The 20,001-nt window shown below is 41.2% G+C and overlaps 1 protein-coding gene across 1 annotated transcript in view; it reads left to right on the plus strand.

Annotated features, from left to right (window-relative positions):
- Nucleotides 1–20,001, plus strand: part of FKBP9 (FK506 binding protein 9) — a 41,568-nt gene that overhangs the window by 3,679 nt on the left and 17,888 nt on the right. The window contains exons 2-5 of the mRNA XM_005679207.3: nt 9,857–10,002; nt 10,537–10,726; nt 10,985–11,130; nt 15,692–15,881. Coding sequence (XP_005679264.3) covers nt 9,857–10,002; nt 10,537–10,726; nt 10,985–11,130; nt 15,692–15,881 — 672 coding nt within the window. The remainder of the gene's footprint in view (nt 1–9,856; nt 10,003–10,536; nt 10,727–10,984; nt 11,131–15,691; nt 15,882–20,001) is intronic.

Below are 20,001 nucleotides of genomic sequence, written 5' to 3' on the forward strand. Positions count from 1 at the left end.
TGCATTTTATTGTACCAAAGTCCCTGTGGCTGCAGTGCAGACAACGGAACGGTGGGAGCAGCGTACACAGTAGGTGATTGATTACTGTGTTTCCTTCTAGGGCCTCCATTCCTGTGGAAATTTATGAAGTATATTAGAGCATTCCTTTGCTATTCCTTCACAAAGAGCTTCAGTTCAGTTCAGTTGCTCAGTCGTGTCTGACTCTTTGCGACCCCATGGACTGCAGCACGCCAGGCTCCCTGCCCGTCACCAAGGGAAGATGCGGTACCTTCCCTGTTCATCACCCTGTACCTTCCCTGTCCATCACCAGGGAAGATGGACAGGCTTCCCTGTCCATCACAGAAAGCTTAGGGAAGGAGAAATCTAGGTGCTTTGGGCTTTGGCTGTTAATTTAGAGGTTTGGCCCAGAAGAAAATGATGGCTGTCAGTCTGACCAGAGTCATAAAACACAAAGGGCCTTTCTTTCCACAGAGCATTCTTCCTGCATCTGTGCCTGGCACTTGGGGGCAGTGGTGTCTTTTCAGCTTATGGGTATTTGCAGTTGCCAGGAGGCCCAGCCCTTCAGCCCTTGGTCACTGGCTTAGGCATGGTTTCATTTTGTTTTGCAGCCTCCTCGGGCTTGTTAGCTTGTTCTATGGCTACTGCTCTAGATTGAAGGAGAAGACGGCAGCTTCCCGCCAGCAGGTTTCTGGAGGGGGGCTCCTGCTGTCACCCTTCAGGCCTTGGGAGCTCCTTGTCCACCACTCTTGAGTCAGCTTTTGAAGAGTTCCATTGCATTCCAAGTAGTAAGGGACTGAAGTTTAACATGTTCCTGTTATCTTTAGCAGGCAAAACCAGCATCCTGGTCACAGCCTTCAGGCCTGTTCTGCAGGCCCCTAAAGTCTATACATTCAATAAATATTACTGTAGGAACTTCCCTGGTGGTCCAGTGGTTAAGACTCCATGCTCCCAATGCAGGGGGCCCGGGTTCAATTCCTGTGCAGGGAACTAGATCCCACAATATGCAACTAAGAGTTCACATGTCACAACTAAAGATTCTTCATGCTGCAATGAAGATTCAAGATCCTGAGTGCTCCAACTAAGAACTGGTGCAGACAAATAAATAAATATTTTTTTAAAAGTAATAATACATGTTAGTGTGTGCCCACTATATGCCCTGTTGGGTATTATAGAGTTGTAGATGCTTGGACCCAGTGGTGTTCAAACTGTACATGCATCAGAATCACCTGGAGAGCTTATTATACAGTTTCTGATTAGGTAGGTCTGGGATGGGGGCTGAGAGTTGTATATCTAACAAGTCCCTAGGTGATGCTGATGGTGTGGTCTAGGACCACATTTCGAGAACCATTGCTCTAAAAGAATCATAAACTCATAATGGAGGTCAGCTTCATTTTATATATTCATTAGTCAACAAATATTTATTGAATACCTACTATTCTAGTTGCTGAGATGTAGGAGAGATAAAACAGACAAAAGTCCCTGCTTCTGATGGTGGATACATGTTATTTTACATTTGTCCAAACGCATAGAGTATATATCACCAAGGGTGAACCCTGATGTAGAAGCTATGGACTTTCAGTGCTATGACATGTCAGTGCAGGTCACTGATTGTAACAAATATACCACTCTAGTGATACACTCTGCTGACAATGGAGGAAGCTATGTATGTGTATGTGGCATTGGGGGCAGGCAGCGGGTATATGGGAAATCTCTGTATCTTCCGCCCAATTTTTCTGTGAATTCAAAACTGCTCTAAAGCAAAACAAAAATGAAAAACTGCCCTAAAAGAACAAAATCTAATAAAAATCCGTACCCTCAAGTCAAGGAGTGGGGAGGGCCCAGAAACCCATTCTATCTGGCATAAGGAGAAAAGGAAAGAATTTATTGGAAGGATCTTCCATTCCTCCTGAGGATCCAGAATTGTGAGCAGAGGTGGCTTTCTGCATCTCTCTGAGGGACTGCAGAGGGGCTGAGTCCCCTCCCTGCTCCCTGAGAGAGCTCCAGCAGGCTTTCTGTGCCACATACGTGACCTCTAGGGTCCAATAATGCTGACTAACTGGAATCCGTCTCAATTTCACATTCCCAGGATCTCTCCCATTTGATTGGTCCCATTGGGAACCTGTTCTTACCCTCAACCCCCTCACCCTGGCTGTGGGTATAAAGTCAGGTGTTAAGTGAATGTTATCTTATCCTTTCAACAGGATTGGATCTCAGAGAAGAGCAAGAGGGCTGGGCAGTACCTTGGATGGTGTCAGGGTGGATCTAAGGGGCTAAGTGGTGGCAGGAAGACTGGTCAGGTCAGGGCACCCTCTCTTAGGCAGGAAGCATTTAAAGTGTGGATCTGAGGCTTCCCTGGTTGACCCAGTGGTAAAGAATCTGCCTGTCAATGCAGAAGACATGGGTTTGATCCTGAATCTGGGAAGATCTCACATGCCTCGGAACAACTAAGCCCAAGCACCACAACTACTGAGTTTGTATTCTAGAGCCTGAGAGCCACAACTGCTGAGCCCAAGTACCACAGTTCCTGAAACCTGCATCCTGTAGAGCCCGTGCTCTGGAACAAGAGAAACCACTGCAATGAGAAACCCTCAAACTGCAATGAAGATTAGCCCCCGCTCTCTGCGACTAGAGAGAAACCTATGCTGCATTGAAGACCCAGCATGGTCAAAAATAAATAAATAAAATCATTAAAAAAAAAATAAAGTGTGGATCTATATAGGAAACCTTCCAATGGAAAAGCCACATAAAGAAAGAGAAGCTGCCCAGTGCAGTTTTAATAACTGGAGGTAAAGTTCTTCTTTTTCATTCTTCTTAACTAGAGTCTTATGCAGTCATTGGTAGGCTGACTTAATGTCCTCTGTGGCATTAGCACTTCCCTGGTGGTCCAGTGGCTAAGACTCTGTTCGACCCGGGTTTGATCCCTGGTCAGAGAACTAGATCCCACATGCTGCAACTAAATATTCTGTGTGCCACAACTAAGGTCGAAGATCCCAAGTGCCACAACTAAGAGCTGGTGCAGCCAGATAAATAAATAAATGTGTTTTTTTTAAAGACTTAATGGCATTGCTTTTAATTTCATTTGTGCATCATTGCAAGCAGTGATACATTCATACTGATTACTTAAGTCGGCTATATTTTACTGCAGGGCTTCCCAGGTGGCTCAATGGGAAAGAATCTGCCTGCCAGTGCAAGAGACATGGGTTCCATCACTGGGCTGAGAAGATCTTCTCGAGAAGGAAATGGCAACCTACTCCGGTATTCTTGCCGGGGAAATCCTGTGGACTAGACAGAGGAGCCTGACGGGCCCCAGTCCATGGGGTCATAAGAGTTGGACATGACTTAGTAACTAAACCACCAACTACTACCGCATTTTACTGGGCTGAGAACTTGTGTGAAATAAGAATTATTTCTAGAGATCTGACATTTTAACTTGTGCAGTTTCTTAAAAACAAAAATCTACAATAGCAGTGTAATGATTTGACTTTCTTTTGCAAAGTTTTTCTTTTAATGATATTTTAATGCACCAAAGACTGTCAAAGCCAACCGCTCACAGTGCAAGGTCTGACCGTCCATGGAGGTGTGAATAGGTGCGCTATTTCTGTTCCTACTTGCTCCTCTTTTCTCTCTCACCTTCTCTCTCTTCCTCTCATTTTTCCACCTGGGTAGATCATTAACAGCTTGCCTTTCTCCTCTGCCAGGGCTCATTAGCTGCTGGTAAAGATGGTTGTTTGAGGGAGATACTATTGTTGGAGTGTCTAGGAAGCCCAGAGTCACCTTTGGGAGTAGGAAGTGTGGGGAGCAGGGGTGAGAGGCAGAAACGTCAGATGTGGCCTCCTCACTTCTAAGTTGGGCCCAAGCTCAATGGTGGAATTCCACCTGGGGAGGGTGTTGAATCTCACCTGCGTCATCCCAGGGTTAGGCGTCCAGCTAGAAGATGAGTTTCTGCTTTTGAGCATTTCATGAGTCTTATTCACCAAGGGCTTGGGCAGTCCTTGTATCCCAGGTGACCAGAATCTGATAGATTCTGAAATACCAGCAGATGGTTCCTGTGCCCAGTGGACTGGCTCTTTATTAACTTGTTTCCCTTCTGTTATGAATTCTCAAAATATGGCAGTCTCTTTAATGTTCAAGACAAATTTATTCAGTCTAATGTGAAGCAATGTGAATATAGTTAATAACACTGTATTATATACTTGATGTAAGTATACTATTTATTAAAAAGGTAAAACTAAATGTCCTTACCACAAAAAGAAAAAGAAGGGACATCCCTGGTGGTCCAGTGGATAATACTTTGAATTCCTGATGCAGGGGTGCTGTGTTCAGTCCCTGGTTGGGGAACTAGATCCTGCATGCCAAAACTAAGACTTGGCACAGTCAAATAAATAAATAAAATTTTAAAAAAGAAAATGGTAACTATGTGAGGTGATGGATATGTTAATTAGTTTAATTGTGGCAATGATTTCAGTGTACACAACTTAAGTATGTACACTTTTTGTCACTTATACCTCAGTAAAGATGTGGCAGGAGTAATGTATCCAGTTGTCATTTGTCTAAACTAAATCTAAAATTGGCATTTAGAGCAAGCTGTCTTTTCCTTTTATCATTGATCAGGGTTTCAGCTCTGCTAACCGTAGGGCCATATTCTCTTCCCTTTTGTAATGGCCATTTGAACTTTGCTTCTGCATCTGAGATCAGAATAATCTCATCACTGGAGGGTGCTGCAGCCACCCCAGTCCGCACTGGGGGCAGAGGAAGGTAGAAGTGTCAGCAATTGAAGGGTCTACAGGAGTGAATGATCAGGGGAGGAAAAATAAGCTGGTGGAGAGGAAATGGGGTGTTGGATGTGCTGGATAATTTCCATTTTAAAATAACTTTTTTTTTTTTTTTTTTTTTTGCCACATCCTGTAGCATGTGGGGTCTTAGTTCCCCTCTCAGGGATCGAGTCCATGTCGCCCGCACTAGAAGGTGGAGTCTTAATCATCAGGGAAGTCCCATTCTGGATAGTTTCCATTTGCCTTTCTAGGTCTCCCTTCCCCCAGTTCCACTTCTTTTTGCTCTGGGAGGTTGACCTGTATGGACCACGTGTGCATAATATGGGTTATATCAGTGACCCCCTTGTAGTCTGGCTTCTAGTTGGGTTCAGCCAATGGGACATCAGCAGGAGGTCAGAGGGAGTAGGGAGGGTGAGGTGGAGATATTTATTCCTCTGACTTCCTGCCTGTACAGTCATCACATGGGCTGTGTTCCTAAACCAAAGGTCCTAGCTTAGCTTCTGTCAGGTGTTCTGAGCTCCCCGTCTGTCCCTGGATCCTTCAGGCCTGGGTGTGGCAACAGCACTCCCTACTTGTCCCCAGAGCTGCTGCACCGGCCCTTAATGTTTCTCTGCATCCTGCACACCATGCCCTGGAGCTGTCTACTTTAGGCATATCATCTGTTTCCTGCAGGACCTTGACTGGGCCATCTGCAAAACAGCCAGATACTGGGACAGGCTGAATAAGTGCTAATTCCAGCGGTCGTAGAAATAATTTTCATGACCAACTCCCGGCAGGACCCTGCACATGAATTTGTGCTAGTCGAAGTGATCAGCACAGACTTGCTCGGAACAATTTATTCTTCCCAGATGGTCAGAGTTTTCAGCAGTAGACAAAACTGGCTTTGCATTGTTTGTTACTTTCTTATGTATGTGAATTATATATTTTCTTTTGGAAAGGTGTATTTTGTTTTGGGCATGTTGCTTAGGCTGTTATTGGTTAGTCACTAAGTCGTATCTGACTCTTTTGGACCCCACGGACTGTAGTCTGGCAGGCTCCTCTGTCCATGGGATTCTTCAAGCAAGAATACTGGAGTGGGTTGCCATTTTCTTCTCCAGGGATCTTCTTGATTGTTATCAAATGAATAAATTAATGCCGTAAGGCCACACTTGTTTTTATACACCATCTAGGGAGGCTCTGTGCCTGGAGGGTGAAACTTGGACAGTCCTGGCTTCTAACTTTTTTTCTCATTTGGCTAATTTTGTGAGCTTGAGAAATTTTTTCAACTTCAAGGGACCTGAGTATCAGTACTTACTGATACTTACAGTGTTGTATGAGGATTAAATGAGGTAGTGTATAGAAAAGCTTGGGCTTCCCAGGTGGCACTAGTGATAAAGAATTGCCCTGCCAATGCAGAAGACATAAGAGATGCCGGTTCAATCCCTGGGTCGGGAAGATCCCCTGGAGAAGGGAATGGCAACCCACTCCAGTGTTCTTGCCTGGAGAATCCCATGGACAGAGGAGCCTAGTGGGTTACAGTCCATGGAGTCACAAAGAGTTGGACACAACTGAAGCGACTTAGCACGTATAGAAAAGCTTAGTTGCCCCTGTGCCTGACACATAATAAATACTCTCTAAATAGTAGTTATTATTAAAAACTCTCATTAATTTTGGGTTCTGTGAATGAAAAATATAGTTTCCAGCCTGTGCATTGTTGCTGTTTGCACATGTTCTGTTCCTGGGAAGCTTTTGAAGCCTAAATTCTGGTCCATTGTTAACCTAAACCCTCCCAGTTTGATGACGGTTCAGGGTGTGGCAAGATCCCAGCCAAGTGAAATTGGAGAGCTGGCATTCCGAGGGTGGTTGTTTGTTTCCCCTGGAGATAGAGGGTGGAAATGTAGAGTCACTTGGGCACAAAGCTGATCATGCGCTTTTGTCCTCTGGCTTGTTAGCCAGAACTTGGACATTCGCTTTCTGTTCACTGGCCTTGGAGAAAAGAAGGCGGTGAAATGGACTATAAAGCCAGGAGCAGAAAGGGAAGGAGGGGACAGATCTGACAAAGCTGCTCTGATGGGTGGTGAGGTGGACCATGCTGCTCTCCCAAGCTGATCATTGGGGAAAATGAGAAAAATGGAGAAGTAATTTACCAAAGAAGGGCAGCCTGTCCTAATGAGGGGAATTCCAACAGCTCTTAAGATTTACTCTACAAGCACGGTTGTCCCTCGGTATCCGCAGGGGTCAGGTTCCAGGACCCCTTTGGATACCAAAAGCCTCAGATGCTCAAGTTCCTTATATAAAATGGTGTAATATTTGCATGTAACCAAGGCACGTCCTCCTGTATACTTTAAATCATTTCTAGATTACTTCTAATACCTGCTGCTGCTGCTAAGTCGCTTCAGTCATGTCCGACTCTGTGTGACCCCATAGATGGCAGCCCACCAGGCTCCCCCATCCCTGGGATTCTCCAGGCAAGAACACTGGAGTGGGTTGCCATTTCCTTCTCTAATGCATGAAAGTGAAAAGTGAAAGTGAAGTCGCTCAGTCGTGTCTGACTCTTAGCGACCCCATGGACTGTAGCCTACCAGGCTCCTCCGGCCATGGGATTTTCCAGGCAAGAGTACTGGAGTGGGTTGCCATTGCCTTCTCCATCTTCTAATACCTAATACAATGTAAATGCTATGTAAATGGTTGCCAGTGTTCAACAAATTCAAGTGTTTGCTTTTTGGAACTTTCAGAAATGAAAAAAAAAAAAATTTTCAATTTCTAGTTGGTTGAATCCATGAAGTGAAAATTGAGGATACAGAGGGCTGACTGTATTCCATGATCATTTTGAAATTAAGAGAATTAAAGAGAAGATCCATTAAGCCACTTGAAATCTCGTACTCATGGATTACTATAGATGATATTTTCATGTTTTACCTTGTAGATTTTTCATATGCATCTATATATGTAAATTCAAAATGAGATTATTTTATATGTGGCTCTGTAACCTGCTCTTTTCTCTTCACATGTATGTCCTTCTGTGCCAATGAATAAAATCTTAAAAAATTTTTCATTGATGTATAATTAACATGTAGCATTGTATTAGTTTTAGGTAAACAACATAAGGATTTTATATTGGTATATATTGCTAAATGATCACCACACTAAGTGTAGTTAACATCCATCACCATGCATAGTTATAAAATTTTTTTTCTTATGATAACTTTTAGGATTTTACTTTCTTAGCAACTTTGAATAATGCAATACAGTATTATTAGCTATAGTCACCATTAACTATATTCACTGTACAGTATTTTATTAACTGTATTTATGTATTGTAATGCTATACATTACATAATTATAGCAGAAATATTTTATTTTTAAATGACCATAGAGAATTTACTATATGTCTTTGTCTTATATCCAACCAGTGCCGTACTCTTGGACTTCTAAGTTATTTCCAGCATTTCGTTATTATAAACCAAGCTCTGTAGTTATTTTCTTAAACACAGTATCTAAAACCCTGTGGGTGTTTCTGCCAGTTTATAAGGTACTTGTAGGCAGAATTCATGCCTTGGAATTTTTTATATTCTCCAAAGCCCCTAAGTAAAGTCTCCTAATTGGCACCCCCTTGTTGCTACTAAGTGTGGCATTGAAGAGGATGAGAACTTGGATTGTAGCCACGATTCCATTATTTATTTTCCTGCTTCAGGTCATCACCAGTTAGCCTTTAAAACACATTTATTAGTGATTTAAAGATTACTTCAGACTTTCAATCACCTGCAATAATTATGTAGAGTAGTACTGGCATAATCCTGAGGTTTTCAGAGCCCTTTTCACATTCTTATACGGATCTTGTGATGGCTATTATTGTCACTCACATTTTGCAGTGGAAGAAACAGATTGAGAGTTCAAGTGCCCTTCACGCTACACCACACTGCATCTTTGTTTAATTTAGTGACTTAAAAGAAAAGAAAGGCATATTAGTAACAGAAACAAAATCAGGGACCTAGAAAATAGACTGGTGGTTGCTAAGGGGAAGTGGGTGGGACAGGGTAGGAGTGGGAGTTTGGAATTAGCAGATGTAAACCGGTGTATATATAGGATGGATAAACAACAAGGTCCTACTGTATAGTACAGGGAACTAGATTCAGCATCCTGTGATAAACCATAATGGAAAAGAAATATGAAAAAGAATATATATCCACATACATATATACATATATTTGGGCTTCCCAGGTGGCTCAGTGGTAAAGAATCTGCGTGCCAGTGCAGGAGACACAGAAGACGTGGATTTGATCCCTCGGTTGGGAAGATCCTCTGGAGTAGGAAATGGCAACCTGCTCCAGTATTCTTGCCTGCAAAATTCCAGAGGCAAAATTCCAGGAGCCTGACAGGGTCCATGGGGTCTCAAAGAGTCGGACATGACTGAGCGACTGAGCATGCACACGTGTGTGTAACTAAGTCACTTTGCTGCACAGAAGGAATTAACACAGCACTGTAATTCAACTCTGCTTCAATAAAAAATAAATTAGAAAGTAGTATTAATTTGCACATTAGTATCTGTGATGTTGCTCTTAGGTACCAATTGCATAGAAATGGAGTAAGCGATTCTTTTTTTTAATGGAAGAATTGGTAAGCTATTTTGCCACAAACTTGACATATATATTATTTAAGCCATAATATTTTGAGAACGATCTTTATTTGCTTTACACAGCAGTAAAAATGATATACGTTGTGTGTGTGCAAGTTCAATCACTAAGTCATGTCCAACTCTTTTGTGACCCCCCTGGATTGTGGTTCATCAGGCTCCTCCATCCGTGTTATTTTTCAGGCAACAATACTGGAGTGGGTTGCCATTTCCTACTCTCTATTTTTTTTCCTAGAGAGAGTTATGCTGATGCTTAACTGACTAGATTTGCTGGCAATATTCAAGGTAATTTAAAAATCCCAACCCTGCAAGTACTGTCCAGTGAAGACATTGCCTGCATCAGTCATGGATCTGTGGGTTTGTTGCTTGGTAGGGACCTCACTGTGTCCATGGGTACTTTTTTACAAGTTGGCTTCACTAAGTTTGGCTTATTTATACTCTTCTTCTCTCTCCTTCCCCTTTGGGTCTCCAGCTATGACAGAGACTCCACTTTCAACGTGTTTGTGGGAAAAGGACAGCTGATAGCAGGGATGGATCAAGCTCTGGTTGGGATGTGTGTAAATGAGAGGCGGTTTGTGAAGATCCCTCCAAAGCTGGCCTATGGAAGTGACGGCGTTTGTAAGTGTTTGTTCTGTACTTGTGAAAACATTTGCTGAAACAACCAGAACATTTTCTGGCTCTTCAGTCAGGCAGAATAGAGAGTCTTTGGAAGCTTCAGGGAGCGGAAAATGAGAAGCAGTAAACACTCACACACGGCTGAAATTTCATCTGCAGTTTATTTATTCTAGATATGAAAGAAGTGTTATTAACACAGGTATACTGAATGTTATTCTTGTTGAGAGGAAATTTTTGTTTTTCCTCTTTTCTTTAAGTTTCACTGGGAGGGAGTTCTCTGCTGGCCTAGTGGTTAGAATAATGGACTTTGACTGCTGTGGTCCGGGTTAAATCCCTGGTTGGGGGACTGAGATCCTACAAGCTGCAGGGTGTGGCCAAAAAACATTCTTTTTTTCTTTTCATTTGGAGGGAACGTCACTCATTTTGGAATTGTATGTGACCTCTTGAGCCCTTCTGGCTTCCATTCACCTTGGCAGCATCCTTGGTGTTTCTTGGAAAGGCTGCAGCTTCTCAGTGTGAGCTCTCTTTATTTTATAGCTGGTGTGATCCCCCCAGATTCAGTGCTTCATTTTGATGTACTTCTGATGGATATTTGGAATTCGGAAGATCAGGTTCAGATTCACACTTATTTCAAGCCTCCCAGTTGCCCTCGGACCATCCAGGTATCTGATTTTGTAAGATACCACTACAACGGAACGTTCTTGGATGGGACACTGTTTGATTCGAGGTAAGTCCTGCCATTTGTACTAGTACCATTGAAATGCCCCTTAGTTCCTTCTGTCGCATCCACTTTTTATGGCCTTGAGGAAAGGGACTTGTTCCCAGCTGCTCTGTGATTGGGAACAAAGGTGCATACCTGCCTTTTCTCCAGGGATGGGTATGAATCCATTGGTCAGCTGAGTTTGAGGTAACAAAAATCTTTTGAAGGATGAGTTAGAGGTGCCCTCGTGGTATGGAACTTCTCCCTTTTCTCATTGGTTTTCAGTCACAATCGCATGAAAACATATGACACCTATGTGGGAATTGGCTGGCTGATTCCTGGAATGGATAAAGGGCTGTTGGGGATGTGTGTGGGAGAAAAACGCATCATCACCATTCCTCCTTTCTTGGCCTATGGAGAAGATGGAGACGGTAAGTCCTTCCCATTCTTCAAGCTACTCTCATCTGTCTTTATTTCTTTTGCAGTGGTTGGTTTAACTTACTGTGTGAAACCCACCAGAACTTTTGGTCTAGACTTGCAGTGTCCAGTAGGGTAGCCACCAGCTATATTTAGCTATTTACATTTAAATTAAGTTAAATAAAAATTTAAATTCTGTACCTTGGTCACATTGCCACAGTTCAGGTACTTAAAAGCTACTTGTTGCTGAGAGCTACTGTACAGGACAGGCGATGCGGAGCACTCCAATCACTGTAGGAAGTTCTGGTGGACAGTGCTAGTCTAGGTCATCATCTGCTGACTGATGGTTAAGATGCAGAAATCTCCATCTATTCACGGTCATTTTTGTTTTTAAGTAAGCCATCTGTCATTGCCTCAGAAGCTGTAACCTTAGGCACCAACCTCTCCAACCTATGTTTTCCCTTCTGTGAAATGAGATTTGAATTAAACAGTCTAAAGGTTGTAGCCATCAAGGTAGAAATTCAGTTTATGTTGCCAAAATTGTCATTTTTTTTCCACTGATTTGTACCTCCTTAATGGGTTTTACCTGTGGCATTAGCTCCATGTGAATAAAATGCAAAGTACTGATATAATCTTAGAGGATACATTAATTTGAATTTGTGTCCAGTTTGTAGTTTCACTATGGAGGCAAGTGGTAAACCGTTTACTAACTGATAGATAGAAGTTAGTTACTCATGTTTGAATTTCAGGCACATTTAATCACACTGACTGGCTGACACAACAATGAGACCTTCAGGCATTTAAACAAGCTGATATATGTAGTTAGGAATAGAAATGAGGCATTCCTGGAGGCATTCCAGTGGTTAGGGCCTCAAGCCTCCACTGTAGGGGGCATAGGTTCCATCCCTCATCGGGGAACTAAGATTCCACAAGCCTCCGAGCAGTGTGGCCAGGAAAAAAAAAAGAAAGAAAGAAACGAAAATGTGATGCTATTTAAGAAGTTTACTGATAGTGGTACCCAACTTCTAATAACCCCCTAATATAATGTTTTCCAAGCTGTGTTTCCTGGCTCTAGGTCTGTATACAGAGCAGGAGAGGGGAACCTTCTCTCCTGTGGACTTCTACTTTTGGTACTTAGGATCTACAGGAAGTTTTTTTAAAAATCTTCTAAAAGAAAAATAAAGCAGCTTGGAAACAGCTACTGTAAATATATCTTAATTCTCCCCTCCTCGAGATATGTTATTATCTTATTGATACTCAAATTGTGTCATCCTTGGCTAGTAGAAGTTCGTTCCCCTTGACTCTCAAATCCTTTTGTCTTCATCCGCATGCATATGATGTACCAGATAAAACGAGATGCCTAGCTTGATGTGAGGAATGTTATTCATTTATTTTAAACAAATAATTGCTAATTTAAATATTAAAAATAAATAGTTTATTTAAAATAGTTATTTTTAAATGCTTTATGCTTTGACATTCTGCTTAGCTATCCAGGCATAAATTTAAGTAGGTGAATTGCATGGGAATTAAATCTCAATAAAGTTGTAAAGGTCAGTTTTCATTCCAATCCCAAAGAAAGGCAGTGCCAAAGAATGCTCAAACTACTGCACAATTGCACTCATCTCTCATGCTAGCAAAGTAATGCTCAAAACTCTCCAAGCCAGGCTTCAACAGTACGTGAACCATGAACTTCCCGTGTTCAAGCTGGATTTAAAAAAGGCAGAGGCACCAGAGATCAAATTGCCAACATTTGCTGGATCATCGAAAAAGCAAGAGAGTTCCAGAAAAACATCTACTTCTGTTTTATTGACTATGCCAAAGCCTTTGACTGTGTGGATCACAACAAACTGTGGAAAATTCTGAAAGAGATGGGAATACCAGACTACCTGACCTGTTTCCTGAGAAATCTGATTGGGGTCAGGAAGCAACAGTTAGAACTGGACATGGAACAACAGACTGGTTCCAAACTGGGAAAGGAATATGTCAAGGCTGTATATTGTCACCCTGCTTACTTAACTTATATGCAGAGTACATCATGAGAAATGCTGGAATGGATGAAGCACAAGCTGGAATCAAGGTTGCCAGGAGAAATATCAATAACCTCAGATATGCAGATGACACCACCCTTATGGCAGAAAGGGAAGAAGAATTAAAGAGCCTCTTGATGAAAATGAAAGAGGAGAGTGAAAAAGTTGGCTTAAAGCTCAACATTCAGAAAACTAAGATCATGGCATCTGGTCCCATCACTTCATGGCAAATAGATGGGGAAACAATGGAAACAGTGACCAACTTTATTTTTTGGGCTCCAAAATCACTGCAGATGGTGACTGCAGCCATGGTGACTTCCACTTGCTCCTTGGAAGAAAAGTTATGATCAACCTAGCTGCTGCTAAGTCGCTTCAATCGTGTCTGACCTAGACAGTGTATTAAAAAGCAGAGACATTACTTTACCAACAAAGATCTATCTCGTCAAAGCTATGGTTTTCCAGTAGTCATGTAAGGATGTGAGAGCTGGACTATAAAGAAAGCTGAGTGCCAAAGAATCGATGCTTTTGAACTGTGGTGTTGGAGAAGACTCTTGAGAATCCCTTGGACTTCAAGGAGATCCAACCAGTATATCCTAAAGGAAATCAGTCCTGAATATTCATTGGAAAGAGTGATACTGAAGCTGAAACTCCAATACTTTGGCCACCTGATTTGAAGAACTGACTTGCTGGAAAAAGCCCTGATGCTGGAAAAGACTGAAGGCTGGAGGAGAAGGGGATGACAGAAGATGAGATGGTAGGATGGCATTACCAACTCAATGGACATGAGTTTGAGTAAACTCCAGGAGTTGATGGTGAACAGGGAGACCTGGCCTGCTGCAGTTCATGGAGTTGCAGAGTCGGACACGATTGAGTGACTGAACTGAACTAAAAGTTGTTATAAAAAGCAAACATTCAGGTAGTACCTAATAGTGCTAGAAAAATTTAAACACTAGGGCTTCCCTGGTGGCTCAGATGGTAAAGAATCTGCCTGCAATGTGGGTTTGATCCCTGGGTAGGAAAATCCCCTGGAGAAGGAGATGGCAACCCACTCCAGTATTCTTGCCTGGAAAATTCCATGGACAGAGGAGCCTGGCAGGCTACAGTCCATGGGGTCACAAAGAGTCAAACATGACTGAATGACAAACATTTTTACTTCACTTTCAGGGTTAAGTGAAACTTTAAGGGGTTCTATTTTCTATTAAATTAAAAGATAGAGAAAAGTACAAAAGATTAACATTCTACACACACCCTCCCATATCCACACCTGCAATTGAGGGATTGATCACACCTGGCATTCCAGAGGCCAAATTGGCAGCCCACTTTCAGCAGACTAGGAAAGGAGATGGGGCCATGGTTCTGCAAGAGACAGCTGAAGGAGCACAGGCTTGGGATGCCCAGTGGTTCACTTGCCCAGGCCTTCTCCTTTTATGGCATAACAAATGGCAAGTAAGAGTGTTGACGGAAGTGGTTTGTCACGTAACTAACTTCCTTTTATCCCAGAGTCCTGAGTTTAGAGTTAGGTATTGGTGGATGTTGACCTCTGCAAGAAGAGTTAGTGCCCAATAATCTCTTCATATGGATTACCTCTTTGCACATATTCAATAAATCCTCACTGTCAGAAATATCCAAGAGAAGCAGTACTACCCTGAAATGAGATAGACATGATTTGAGGACTATTTCTATTTTGGATTGTGGGTGGCATTTTTTCCCCCCCTCTTAGCTAACTTTAGTTTTGTTTATATGTTGTTTTGGATGCATTAAAGGAGTGAATTTTTGCCTCTAAAAAATTAGTTGCGAGTTCCCAGGCAGAGAACAGACTTGTGGTTGCCAAGGGGGAGGGCAGTGGGAAAGGAATGGATGTGGAGTTTGGAATTAGCAGATGGAAACTATTGTGTATGAAATGAAGGGGCAACATGCTTCTACTGTATAGAACAGGGAACTACAATCAATGTCCTGTAGTAAACCATAATGGAAAAGAATAGGAAAAAGTATATATATGACTATATATATATATGACTGAATCACTTTGCTATACAGCAAAACTTACCACGTTATAAAACAACTATACTTCAATAAAATGCATTTTTTGAAAATTGACTATGAGTTCTGAAGAACAAGTGTATGTAGTGTTCTCCAGAACCATATCCGAGCTTTGGAATGTCTGCGATTTGCATCTGTACACAAATAGAAGCCCACAGAGGTATGTTTTTGGGTTTGCCTGTGGGTGCATAACCACCCACACAAGGCCTTGATTTGCAAGCACAAGCATAGAAAATGTGGTCAGAGTGGTCTCCATGTCATTAATATCGGTTTGCTCCTGTTTCTGAGGAAGCCAGGCTTCAAATTATACCTGTCAGCCCATGATTGGACTCCATAGTGAGACAGAATGTTCCATGGGGAACCACCCAAGATGTGCAAGAACATTTATTTCCTTGGCTTGAAAACTTCAAGGAATGTGTAACACCAATGCTGTGGGTGTTGGATTGTAGTTACAGTACTTCCTAAATCCTGTGTCCTGATTTCATCATCTTACTTCACTCCACTCTAGGGAAAGACATTCCTGGTCAGGCATCTCTGGTGTTTGATGTTGCGTTATTGGATCTCCATAACCCTAAGGATGGCATTTCCATTGAGAATAAAGTAGTGCCTGAAAACTGTGAGCGGCGAAGTCAAAGCGGGGACTTTCTCAGGTATCATTACAATGGCACGCTCCTGGATGGCACATTCTTTGATTCCAGGTGAGCAAACAAGGGTCCTTCACTGACCAGAACATCTATTAACTACAGTTTACAGCTGGTGGGACCATGATCTGTACACTTGTCAGTGCTGATCTGGAGTTAGTATTTTCATCTTCAATATAGATTTGTATTGTTTGATACTGAATTCCTTCAGAGGCTATTAGAACAGTCTCACTGGGCTCTGTAGGAGATGGGTCTGCAGGAAAGCAGGAGGGCTCATGCTAAGACTCCCACCACCCCTGTAGACTGTGCTCAACTATCCAAGTACAAACCCAGCTCTGGAGTCTGAGATGGGAAGTGACTGGAAGGGAAGTCCAGGCTGTAGGATGGGAAGAGAACAGACCTAGTATCAGGAGACCTGGATTCCAGGCCCTGTATGTGGCACACTAAGGCATTTAACCTCTCTGAGCTTCAGTTTTTCGCCTGTTGTTAGCTCCTTTCTCAGAGAGATGGTTAGATTAGAGAGAAGGTGGGTGGAAGCGCTTTGCAAACTTTGATGACTTATCTGCTGCAGGAGCTGTTTGGCTGCATTATGTTCCTCCCATCCTGATACTAATTAGGAGGCTAATTCCTGAGCCTGTCATTACTCAGTTTTGTATTGTTTATCAGGCTTAGCTTGCAGTCTTGATCAGGAAACAGGCATTTGGTTTGTGTTGTTTGGAAAACATTCCTTTAGCTTCCTATAGAGCAAACAAGTAGTGACAGCAGTCTTCTTGTCTCTCTGAGGTAAGAGACTTGCTGTTTAATTAGTCATCCAGAAACATTACAGAAGAATTTTTATATGGTATAATTTTATTTGCATAATTCATTTTTCCTGCTCCTAGGATCCCTTCTTTTAAATTTTTCATTTCATTTTTTGGAAAAAGGCAATAATTACATTGTTCAAAATTAAAACAAAATATGCATTAAGATGGGCTTCCCTGGTGGCTTAGACGGTAAAGCGTCTGCCTGCAATGCGGGAGACCCGGGTTCGATTCCTGGGTGGGGACGATCCCCTGGAGAAGGAAATGGCGATCCACTCCAGGACTCTTGCCTGGGAAATCCCATGGACGGAGAAGCCTGATAGACTACAGTCCATGGGGTCGCAAAGAGTTGGACACGACTGAGCGGCTTCACTTTCACATGCATTAAGATATGTTGTATTAATCATCCCTGTCAACCTTACATCCCCCTCTCCACAAGCCACTTAGAGTTAACCACTTTTATTAATAAGTTTCTTTTCTTATTCTTCAAATGTGTGGATTTTTTTTCTAATGCAGATATAATCACATACAATTGTTATATTATTAATATCTTCTCCCTTTATAGAATATAGCATATAGAATACTATATGCATACATATATAACATTATGTATTATATATCCATACGTAACATAATGCTGTATACTATATGCACTATTCTGCCCCTTGCTTTTTTTCACTTTGGGACTTTTTCCATATTAATGCATCAAGAAAACTCATTTTTTTGTCTGTGTAGTGAATTGGGTGAATATACCATATTTATTTAACCATTCCCCATTGATGACATTGAGTTGTTTTTATTCTTTTTCTATAAAAAAAAAATTCAGTGTGTGTGTATGTGAGTGTGTGTGCACATGTGTGTGATTAGTCACATATGAGCCTGGTTCTGTCTTTTATTCCCTGGAATTATATTTCTAGTTGAAAGGCCATTTTTCTAGTAGATACCAGATTTCTTCCCTTATTAATGGAACCACAGTTTTCTTTGGTTTCAAACAGATTTCTATTTTAGTATACTGGGATCTAACTCATCCTAAGAGCTAAGTGATATTCCATTGTAAAGATTTGCCTCAATTTACTAATCAATCCTCATTGTTTTCTACCTTTTGATGTTCTAAGTAGAGCTGCAGTACTTACTTTTGTAGTAAAATCTTAAATAATATAATGTTTCCTTAGGATAAATGTCTAGGAGAATCTTTAGATCTAAGGCTATGTGTATTTTTACAGCTTTTGATATAACTACCAAGCTATCCTTAAGGAAGGTTTTACATCACTAAGAATACCCCATTCCCTGCAAACTCAGCAACATTAGGTATCATTTATAAATTATCTTTGCTAATTTATAGGAGAAAAATAGAATTTTATAATTTTAATCTGAATTTCTTTGATTGCTATTAAGGTTGAAATTCTTTCAAATGTTTATTGACTATTTGGATATTTTCTTTTGTGATTTACCTGATTGTATCTTTTGCCTGTTTTTATATTGAGGATATTGGTATTTGTCCTTTTCTTATTAATTTAGATCTTGATACATTAAAGATATTAACTCTTTTATGGTTGTATATTGTTGAAGGCATATTGTTTATTTATTTGCATTTTAATTTTGGTTATTGTGATTTTTGATCTTTTTAAATATAACCTTTTATGTTGTTAAATGCATTCCACATCCACTTTATGGCTTCCTTTATTCTTATGTAAATTCTTACATATATATATATATTCTGTTTTGGATAACTTGCTAAAAGTCTCTCCCCTCGCCTAGGGTATATAAATATTTGCCTGTATTTTTCTCATGCCCTTCTAATTGTTTTTTTTTTTAATCCTTTAAAATATTCTCTATTAGAATTTTAATTTGAGAAACTATTATGTTCTTATTGTATAAGTGAAACAATACAAAGATATTTAGTAAAATGTAATAATTTCACATCAACCCCTTCCATTTTCACCACTTGAGGCAAATATTAAAAACCTTCCACAGACTCTCTCCATGCTTGTAAACTCTTTCGTGTTTAAATCTTTAATCCATCTGGAATTTATTGTGGTGTTCAATATGACCATAAGGATCTAAATGTTTTTTTTCCAGATGGTTAGCTAGTTTTCCCAACACTATTGAATAACTGTCTTTTCCTCACTCATCTAAAATCTGACATTTATTATGTACTAAATTCTTATATACACTTTGAGTCTTGCTCTAGAATTTTTATCCCTTTCCAGTGATCTAGTTATTATTCCTGGGCCACTATCACACCTTTAGCTACTGTAACTTTTTAATTTGTATGATAGAGAATATTCTTTTTCTCTTTAAACATCATTTTTTTCCTATTAAGTGATACATTGACATGATGTAAAATTCTAGAGGTATGAAAGGATAAATAGTGAAGAATTTTCCCCTCTCCTTGACCATCAACCTCCTAGTTCCCCTCTTCACAGGGAACTAGTGTGATGATTTAATAGGTCTTCCATTCATATACAGTGAAATACAGATAATTATGTAGAGAATCTGCTTCCTGGCTGTGGAGAGTCGCTTGATACCGTCATTTCTTCATGCCCTGTGGCTCTGTGGTCCCTGAGGGGTGTTGAGAAGGAAGAGCCCCTCACAGCTCTGCCTTTTCCTCTCCCTGGCCCCACTGCTGGCCATTCTCTCTGAGGCCATCATCCTTGGGCTGTGTTTGATGAAGTGACACTGAGAGTGAACTGGTTCTTTCAGGACAAGCTTTTTGCCACATCTGCGCCATGTAAGGGTGGGTAATGGGCGCAGATCATTGCAGTTCAGTCTGGTAGCAGACCTGACATATGAAGTTTTATTATTTTGTCCTGGAATCATCAGGCTTTGGGAAATTTATCCCTATTCTCTCCAAACTCATAGTGTAATCAGAACCAGAGAGGTTGGATCTCTCCACTGAGCGGAATGCTGGGTCTCCTGCCAGAGACATTGAGAAAGGCAAGTACTCACCAGGAGGTGGCTTGATGAGCAGCAGTTATAGCAGCGCAGGTTCATCCAGGTCCTGGTGGAGATTGGAGAGTTAAACCGCTCTCAGTGCATATACTACTTTTCTGGCAGTCCAAATATTCACGTCTCACATAAACAGGTGTTCTGCTCTTTAGAGAAATTCTTAATTTCTTTTTAATTTTTTTCCCTTCTTTGGCTTTCCTTTGAAACTTTATATTAGAGTAATAGAAGACTTTAAAACTTCTAATTAAAACTGTTTACAAGAACTAACGGAGAAATTCTTAGTTTCTGTTAAGGACCTCTTGATGCTTTTTTCACTGACTACACATGGTCCCCAAGAGTACAGTCCTGTTTCCATTGGTTACATTCCTGCATGGTTGCTTCTAGTAAGCTGCATCCAATTCATAACCTGACTAAAGCCAAGTGCTGGA

This window comes from Capra hircus, chromosome 4 (assembly GCF_001704415.2).
Source record: "Capra hircus breed San Clemente chromosome 4, ASM170441v1, whole genome shotgun sequence".
Lineage (NCBI taxonomy): Eukaryota > Metazoa > Chordata > Mammalia > Artiodactyla > Bovidae > Capra > Capra hircus.